General features: G+C 38.7%; 1 protein-coding gene across 1 annotated transcript in view; it reads left to right on the top strand.

The window, feature by feature from the left end:
- Positions 1–1,207: 1,207 nt before the first annotated feature.
- Positions 1,208–9,204, top strand: part of SCIN (scinderin) — a 79,916-nt gene continuing 71,919 nt past the window's right edge. Inside the window, exons 1-2 of the mRNA XM_073238768.1 lie at positions 1,208–1,503; positions 6,470–6,624. Coding sequence (XP_073094869.1) covers positions 1,305–1,503; positions 6,470–6,624 — 354 coding nt within the window. The 5' untranslated portion in view covers positions 1,208–1,304. The remainder of the gene's footprint in view (positions 1,504–6,469; positions 6,625–9,204) is intronic.

The raw sequence follows: 9,204 nt of genomic DNA, 5'->3' as shown, positions 1-9,204 counted from the left end.
CATAGAGTAAGTAAAAGGCAGCTTTCTGAGTACTGTGTATTGATACATATTGATATGTTTTAGATTAGGCTATCATTTCTGTTAAAAAATAAAAAATAACCATGTCACCTATATTATTGTAGATAAAAATATCAAATCTATCCAGAAAAATACACAAGAAACTAGTAACTTAATTGCCTCTGGGTGGCAAGTGAAGTGAAGATATTTTTTTATTACACACCTTTGTACTTTTGAAGCTTTTACTGTCGTCATATAGTACCTATTTAAAAATATAAATTAAGGAAACAATCGAATTGTGCATAATTTACGACCTGCTGGGGACTCTTGTAATGTAGGAAACAGTGAAAGAAAATGTACATGAATATATATCAGCTTGCTTACTCTTTAGATCCCCCAGCGATCTGCCTTTTCAATAACAATAAAACCCTTTCCCATACCAGATTTAGTTAAATGACTGCAAGACCAAAAGCAAACTTCTATATGTACTTAACAGTGCTGCAAAACCCAAAACTGTAGGGAAAACAATGAGGAAATTAGCACTTTGAATCCAGGTAACAGGTTACTCACAGGCAGGCTAAGCATTTCATAGCCACAATCAGCCCAGCCTGAGGACTCCCCAGGAGGACGGCTCCGGGTTTTTTCAGAAACTTTCTTGGTTCAAAGGAGGCAGGTGGCAAAGAGCTTAACAACAGCTCCTGAACCCCTGGAGTTCACACAGCTCTGTCCCCGGGGTAGGACCGTCAGCCCTCCAGGTTTTCATCCTTTCCAGGAAACCCCACATGCTATTTTTCATGCCTCTTTCAAAGTGGGAAGATCAAGACACAAACTCTGGTCGTCAGGAATGAAGAGACTGGGCCACCGAAAATGATGCAGTTGCTGATTAGGATGTTTGTTACCTTGACAGCCAATTAAAAAAAAAAAAAGCCCCACCAAGCGCCATCTACTTTTTTTAGGCCCTCTATCTGTTGCCAGGGAAAATGTCCTTCCTTGGAGAAAGCGTTTCCTGGAGTTTCTGTAAGTTCTCTCCAGACCTCAAGATTTCTGAGATTCCGATTCCCCTCCAGCCACAGACGAGGGCGTTAGGAGGCCGGTCCCGGGCGCAGCGCGTCGCCAGGGCAGCGGTCGCCCACTCCCGAGAGACACGCCAGGGCGCTCAGCCCCTCCCGCCTCAGGGCCCCGCCTCCCCGCGGGCCAAACCCTATAAAGTCGGCGGCGACCCGGGTCCCTGCAGTCGGCCTCGGGCTGGCCCGGCTCCGTGGCCCGCGAGGTCCCGCCCCCTTCGCCGAGCATCGCGCGCCGGAGCCATGGCCCAGGAGCTGTACCACCCGGAGTTCGCCCGGGCGGGCCAGCAGGCGGGACTGCAGGTCTGGAGGATCGAGAAGCTGGAGCTGGTGCCGGTGCCCGAGAGGGCTCACGGCGACTTCTACGTCGGGGATGCCTACCTGGTGCTGCACACCGCCAAGGCGAGCCGGGGCTTCATTTACCGACTGCACTTCTGGCTCGGTAAGGGGCGGCAGGCCGCTAGACCCAGACGCGCCCAGGTCGGGGAGCGGCGAGGCCGAGAGAGGTTGAGAGTTGCGGGCAGCGAGAGGGTCGGGAGAGAGGCGGGGGTGCAAACTGGGCGGGCCTGCAGCGCCGCCGCGCCGCTGCGACCCCACCGGGGCAGCTCGTTTTGGGTTGGCCATCTTCTCTCGGCGAGTTCGCTTCTGCAAACGCGGTTGCAAGCAAAGGCGCCCCCAAGTCGGGAGCGGGCTTAATCCAGTGGCCTTGACCTTTGTCACGTCCATCTCCAGTGCTTTGGGGCTGGCTCGTCTAGCGTCTCCCCTTTTCAACTCCCGCCCCCAAGTCCCACTCGCTCCCTGGGCGGCTGCTCCGCGCTCCGCGCACCGCGCCTGGCCAAGTCCCGCTCACCTTCCGACAAGTTCAGTCCTGGTTTCCCTCTCGTGGTGATTAAGTCAAACAAGTTTGTGGGCATTCGCCGCAGCTGGCAAGAAGTACCTTTTTTTTTTTCTAATGAGTGTTTTGCCCATTCTAATTCTGTTTTTTGCCCTTGGGCACCAGCTTGTATTTACTTCTTGCGGCGATTAATGTTTGGGGTCGCTTTAAATCAGGATTCCGCCTGCACCTGGTTGCTTGCGGGTTTGACTAACAAAAATTCCTGTTTATTAGGATGTTGGCAACGTTAGATGGAAGCAGGAAAAAAGTAATACAGATATTGTCAGTATAAATAGCCCTGTATAGCATATTTATTTATTTAGATGAGTTGCTTTATTTATAGTTATTATTTTTAAATGTATTATTTATCTTTTTGAACAAGGACACAGTGTGGAACAAAACCTCTCCTTCGGCAGTGGTAATTATTTTGGGCTGCACTCGAGCCAGGCTGTCAGGACACTGGGCCTTGTGTGTTCTACTTTTTCCACCTTCTACTTTTACGGGTAAACATCCTGAATGTCCAACCTCTCTCTGTGAGAGGAGCTCCCCCTCTCCGTCCAGCGCCCATCTAACAACGTGCCACTTATTTGAGCCTAACTGCCTTCTTTTAAAAGTGGCTTGCCTAACCTGGACTTGTGTTTCTTTTAGTTTTGTTCATTAGTTTATGGGGAAAACACACTTTAAAGTCCCTGAAAGCCATCGTTGTTATTTCTGACATTTGAAGATTTTAGGAAGCAAAATGGTAGAAAACATTGAGAAGTTATGTTCTGGTTGTTAGGGAACACTCACCTGGAGTAGGCACTCCAAATGAGAAATACATAGAGGGAGAAAGGACTGTTTTTGTTATAACATTTGACATTAACATTTTGTGCTTGCTAGAGGAGGCTGAAGTTGAGTTTCGAACACATTGTCTTCCCTGTGTTATGTCACTATTCCTATTATAATAAATGGATTGAGGTCTATTTATATTTTATGCCAGAAAACTCTGAAACTTTAATATATAACCAAGTTTGTGAATGAATGTTGCCAGATAAAATAGTAATGTCCTCACTTAGGTCTTTGTTTCCAGAACTTGAATTAAAAGTGGCTGAAATGCCACATTTATCATTTTGGGGAATTAAAATGTGAAAGAACTTCATATCTTACTGTGGACAACAGGTAAGTCTGACTTTGAAGACTGTAAGAGCTTTGAACACAATTTTTTAATTCTGCAGGTCTTATCCAAATCATCTCTTTAAGCACTGTAATTTGTAGGGCTTACAGATTCAGGTTAACTGTTAATTATTCATTTAGTTCTCACCAATTTCAAAAAATGTAATAGAAAATGCTTTGGGTAGAAACACTGATGACCATAGAGATCGGCTAAAACTAAAGTTAATAGTGTGTTAATTAATAAGTTAATTCATTCAGTAATTATTCAATGTGCCCAGCATTGTGTAAGGCTTTGCAGATTTATGAATCTTCCCTGAAAGTTTGTAATCTCAAAAGGTGCAATAAGACAATAAGTGAGATACCTCAGGTACAATGTGATAAGCACTGTGGAAGAGACACATGTGTATGTGGTTATGGGGAAGCAGAGAATCCTTGATAGAAAAAAGGAAAATGAGGGTAACTGGGCAGGGGGCGGGGGAGGAGAGGGGGGAGTCTTGTGCCAAGAGTAAATCATGAGGAACGTGGAAAAGTTGGGCATGAAATAGTCATCAGGACCTTTAAATGAAATTGTTCAGCAGCTCTTCCTACTTTGGTTCCCTGGAGCAACCTGGATTTCATCCAAAATACTCTACTTTCAGACCTAAATTCGGATGAATTCATGAAGACTAATCAAAGAGACAGACCGATAGAAACTTCCAAGGAGAGCTGAAAGTTAATGGGAAAAGAAAGTTTGACTACAGGAAACCAGTTGGAAGGAAGATGAAAGAGAGTGAGGTTAAGATTAGACTGGAATGGAAAAGTTTTATGAAACAGGCCAAGTAAGAGGAGAAAAGGGGAAACAAGAAGCAGGACATAAAATAGGGGAATAGAGGAAGAGTCAGCTTTGCCTGATCTCTCCCTCAGTGTCCTTTCAGAATACCTTTACATATCTCATCTTTTTCAATTTCATTAAAAAATTTTTCCTTTTATTTACAAAGTAAGAATTTGTTGCATATAACATAAAAGTTGTTGCATTAGACCTACCTAAAAAACATTTCAGCAGTACTTAGTTTAAATACATCTACCTTCTGCTTGTAATTACTTAGTGCATCATGTCTATGGGCCAGGCTACACAATAAAGCTACCCTGTCACGGCCTGGACCTATGCCACAGACACCAACCCTCACCATTTCTCATTGCCAGTTTTAAACTTTACCTAAGTATATATGAACATAACAGACCTTTATGTAATAACTACTCTGTTTTTTGTAGATGCTATTTATCAAATTGAAGGTGTTCCCTTGCATTTGTAATGTGGTAAGAGTTTTTATCATGAATGGATGCTCAATGAACCTAGTTATTAAACCTCTCTCTTAATCTATGTTTTATAAAACCATCACACACCCCAAACCAATTTAGGAAGTTTACAGCATTTAAACAAATATAAAATAACACAAAACAACATAACATAATGTGAAAGATATGAGTAAATTCAGGCGAGGGAAAAATAAATGAAATCATAAACAATATTCATATAGAAAGTTCATATGTTTCTGAACAGTTGGTAGAATTTCATCATAGTACAAGTGATAATTTCTCCATTCAAGCGCTGGTATTGGCTTCATTCAGACCTTTCATCCTCTTTAGGGCAAGGATGCTGGTTTATACATACTGATATTCTCTGGTCTAGCACAGTACATCAGCAAATGCCAGCATAATTTAATTCACTTCTGGTTCAATTCATTAATTACATGCCTGTCCATTTACATCTACCTACAGAGACATGGATTTTTACTTGTACAACAAGTAAGAATGTTTATATCAAATACATTTTCCTTAACACCTAGCCTTGGTGTTTCCTGTTAAAGCATCTCTACAAATCTACATGTATGACTTTATTAATATTCTCATTTACAGATTGGAAAGTGGGCAGAAGAATGATACCAGAATGCTCTAGGTCTGCAAAATTGCATGTGTGATTTTTTTAGGTGTATTAAATTTCCTTTGACCACAAAAAGGTCAAGGTTACTATCATGTTAAATACTCTTCTAGCTACTGAATTTTTTTTTCCCCTGAGAACATAGTTTGCTATACAGGTCCCCTTTGAGAGTAAAGAAGGAATTGTAAAGAAATCCAATTCTTTCTTTAATTTAGCTGATTTTCTTTCTTTAATTTTGGTGAATGCTCTCAACTAGGGTTTCAAGATAAATATATATATATATATATATATGTGGTATTGTTATATATATTTATGTAAAAAAATACATATTATGTATGTGTGTCTGTATATATATATATATATATATATGTGGTATTGTTACAGTTTCTAAACTATGCATCAATTACCTATGGAATAAAATAACATACCCTGATTACCCCAAAATTTTACTGTTAATGGAGTCTTAGTATAAAAAAAATGTATCTACTAGTATTGTAGTTTTTAAAAGCCTGTGCTTCAGAATTACAGAAACCTGCCTCTGGGTCATGTTCTACCAAAGGTCAACATTTTGATCTCAGGGAAGTTACTGGGCCTCCCTAAGCCTGCATTTTCTCTGTTATAACATGGTAGAAAGATGTTCCTGCAGTTGCTTGAATATGAAATGAGGTTATCCATGTGAAACACTAGCAGAGTGGCCCATAGCAAGGGTACTATATAAATGCATAAATGTTAGTTATTTTTATTTCAAGAATAATTTATGATTTTCACACAGCTGAGATGTAATAAGGGCTTTGAAGTGTTTTTCATAAAATGTGAGTTCCCCTTAGGACTGTCCTCTCTCTGATCTTTGTGTACACTGGAGATACTGGTTCCTAAGAATTGGTATTTCAACCTCAGTAAGGTTGCCTGGAGAGGATCAGTGTTAGAAATGTGAAAATGTATGTGTGTTCAAACCCTGGGCTAATACTACATTTACTAACATTCAATAGACATTAGAATGCTAGTTATTTTACTCTCCCTTTTCCTTTAAATAATATTATCATACACTGGTAAGATAATGAAGTGGGGACACTGGGATTCAAAAACAGGGATAAGGTTAAATTACATTCATTTTCCCATTCTAAAAACCACTTGCTTTCCTGAAGTTATTTAGATTTGGCCTGTGATGTTCGTATGCTTTACAAATATAAACATATAAACATATTAGACACTTAAGTTTTGATGCTAAAGAAGGTTAAAATAATTGCAAAATGTTTTCATAGCTTGATTTTATTGACTTTATCAAATGAGTCTGAATCCTACTGGAACATATTGTTTTATCTTCCTCAGTATATTCAGACAGTATTGTTTCTTTAAAAAAAATGTAAGGTATTGGAAAATAAGAAAATAATTCTTTTAGTTATCAGCAAAATAATATTTTATATCACATGTTGATAAACAAGGTGCTGTCATTTGATATTTCAGGGAAGGAGTGTACTCAGGATGAAAGTACAGCAGCTGCCATCTTTACTGTTCAGATGGATGACTATTTGGGTGGCAAACCAGTGCAGAATAGAGAACTTCAAGGCTATGAATCTACTGATTTTGTGGGCTATTTCAAAGGAGGTCTTAAATACAAGGTATGTAGCGCCCTCAAATGAATTCTGTTATGACCCCCTTTCTCTTCCTATCCATCCACACCTCATGTCTTCATAGAATGAAAGTTCACTGAGGGCAGGGTTTTGTGTTTTGTTTTGTTTTTCATCTGTTTTGTTCATGAAATGTATCTCCATACCTGCTAACTACATAGTAGATGCTCAATAAATGTTTGTGGAATGTGTGGTGTAATATGTGAAATATTCTGGTGGTATCATTTCATAGGTTAATTTTTAACAATGTTAAGAGCTTTCAATTAAGTCATCATGAGAAAGCCCTTTAAAATTGTGTGAAGTTACTTCAATAATTAAATATTTGTAACTTGGATATTAACAGTTTCCATTTTTGCTGTTCTAAGTCTAAATTTGCTACAAATAATCCACAGTTTAGGAAAATAAATTCTTCTGGAATATCTTGAAATAGTATTTATAACAATTATAGCTTCAGTTAATACAAAGAACTATATACACATTTCCCAAATAGTGTGGTTTGATCTTAGAAATTATACTAATGAAACCTTTGAGTCGAACATGTATGTTGTTTGACCTCATGAACTCAAATGCAACTGGTGCACACACACATATATGCACAGTTTCTGTGTTTCGCCTAAAACACTAATTATCAAATGGCTTTATTTCTGAAAATAAAAACAAAAACAAATAGTTAAATAGTTCTGTCCCTTTAAGGTAACCTTCAGTGAAGGGTATAGCTTTTTTCTGGAATTCTCTCCTGACCCTTGCAGACCAGCCACCTTCACCACCCTCATTACCCCAAGAGTATTTGGTTAAAGTGTGAGGAATACCCTCCCCAGACAAACATTCCAGAAACAACCCTTTTCTTCAAAAACAAACATTCTGTAACAGGTGCGCTTCACCTAACGCTCAGGCTTATTAGCCTAATGCAGACCTAAAACCTCAAAGCTAGATTAGAATTCTTGATATGTACTAAATTTGTCTACTGCGGTACCAGGGTTTATTTCTAGCTTTAGCTGATCATCACCTTAGTTGAATATTTTGTAATGCCATTGAAATCAGTATGAAACATTTAAAGATTTCCTCTCTCGTTTGAAGTCCTTCTTTCACTCTAGGCTATGAACAGTGCTAAATATGAAGCCATTATCTCTCATTTTATTTAATTAACAAGAGTTACTACAATTTATGTCAAATGATCTGAAATTTCCTTTATATCACTGAACCCGACATTATGAATAAGCTGGGTCTCGTAGTTATTAGAAACATGTACAAAAAAAAGCATGTATTAGAAGCCATCATCCTGTTTATGAACCTATTTCTGCCACATGATTTGTTTGCCTCAGGGTAAGTGCATAAGCTTTCTGTGCTCAGTTTCCCCAAATATACAGTGGGTATAACAGCTTCTTCATATAGGTGTTTAAGGATTGAGGACTACATTGAGTAAGAAAATACCTATGTAGTACATATGTATTTGGTAGGACTTATTAATCCTTCTGGCTCTTAGGACTTCTGAAATCAGACTTCTGGATACATAATTAAAAGTGGACATGATAAAAGTAATTTAACTGTTATTGGATAATTACCTTCTAATTCTTTAAATTAAAACCAGCATTTTTTAGAAAGAATGTTTGTAAATAGAGGTCAAATTTTTCAGCAAAAAAATCAATTCAATGTCTTACCATTAGTAACATTGAGCAGATGACAAAGTGTGCAGTTGCAACAATGCTTGAAAGGAAATATGGAAGCAAAGGTAATTTACCACCTGAAATAGCCAAGACTATTATACTATACTTTATTTCATGCTTATAGGAATGTGCTAAGCACTTCACATATATTATCTCATTTAATCCAGACTACAGCCCTGTGGTGCAGTTCCCATCATTATTACCCTATTGAGATAAGTAAACAAAAGCTTAAAGAGACTATATAATTTACCAAAGTCTAATAAACCAAAGTCTAAAAGTCATTATCCTGGTTATGTACCTATTTCTGCCACATATGTGACTGGGTGGCCATCCAGCCCCAGTGCCTAAGCTGGTAATCATTATATTATGATTCTCTCAACATAAATAAATAGCTCAAATCAGGATGAAATTTTTATTTAATATTACTATAGGAAACGGGATATTGTGTCTATTTAGAACAGGCAAATCTTGGCCAAGCTACCCTTACCAAATCAGCAACAACTGTATTTAGTTGCCATATGTAGTGTAAAGGTTCAACTAGGAAACTTTAAGATCATCTTCTCATGTCATTTAACTGACTTGAGGTTTTTAATCTCTGAGGTCTTTTTAGGGGATTAGAGAGGGGTTATAGAGGACTATACTTAACACTGCTTCCTTATATTGAATGTCTGGTTAATCACACCTTTCCCAAAATGAAGATGCAGCCATAGGTCATGGTTGTAAATATTGCCCATGAGATATCTGTCAGTCAGCAAAACTGTACTTCCAGAGCCATTGATTGAGACATCATCCAGTTAGTCTTCATTTTACTGTATGAAAGTAGAGAGAGGCTGGGAATTTCTAAGGTTGATTCAAACAATATTCACAGAACTACTTACTGTCTAATACAGACAACAGTTTTTCCTTT

This window comes from Manis javanica, chromosome 6 (assembly GCF_040802235.1).
Source record: "Manis javanica isolate MJ-LG chromosome 6, MJ_LKY, whole genome shotgun sequence".
Lineage (NCBI taxonomy): Eukaryota > Metazoa > Chordata > Mammalia > Pholidota > Manidae > Manis > Manis javanica.
This window is presented reverse-complemented; position numbering and strand designations above follow the sequence as displayed.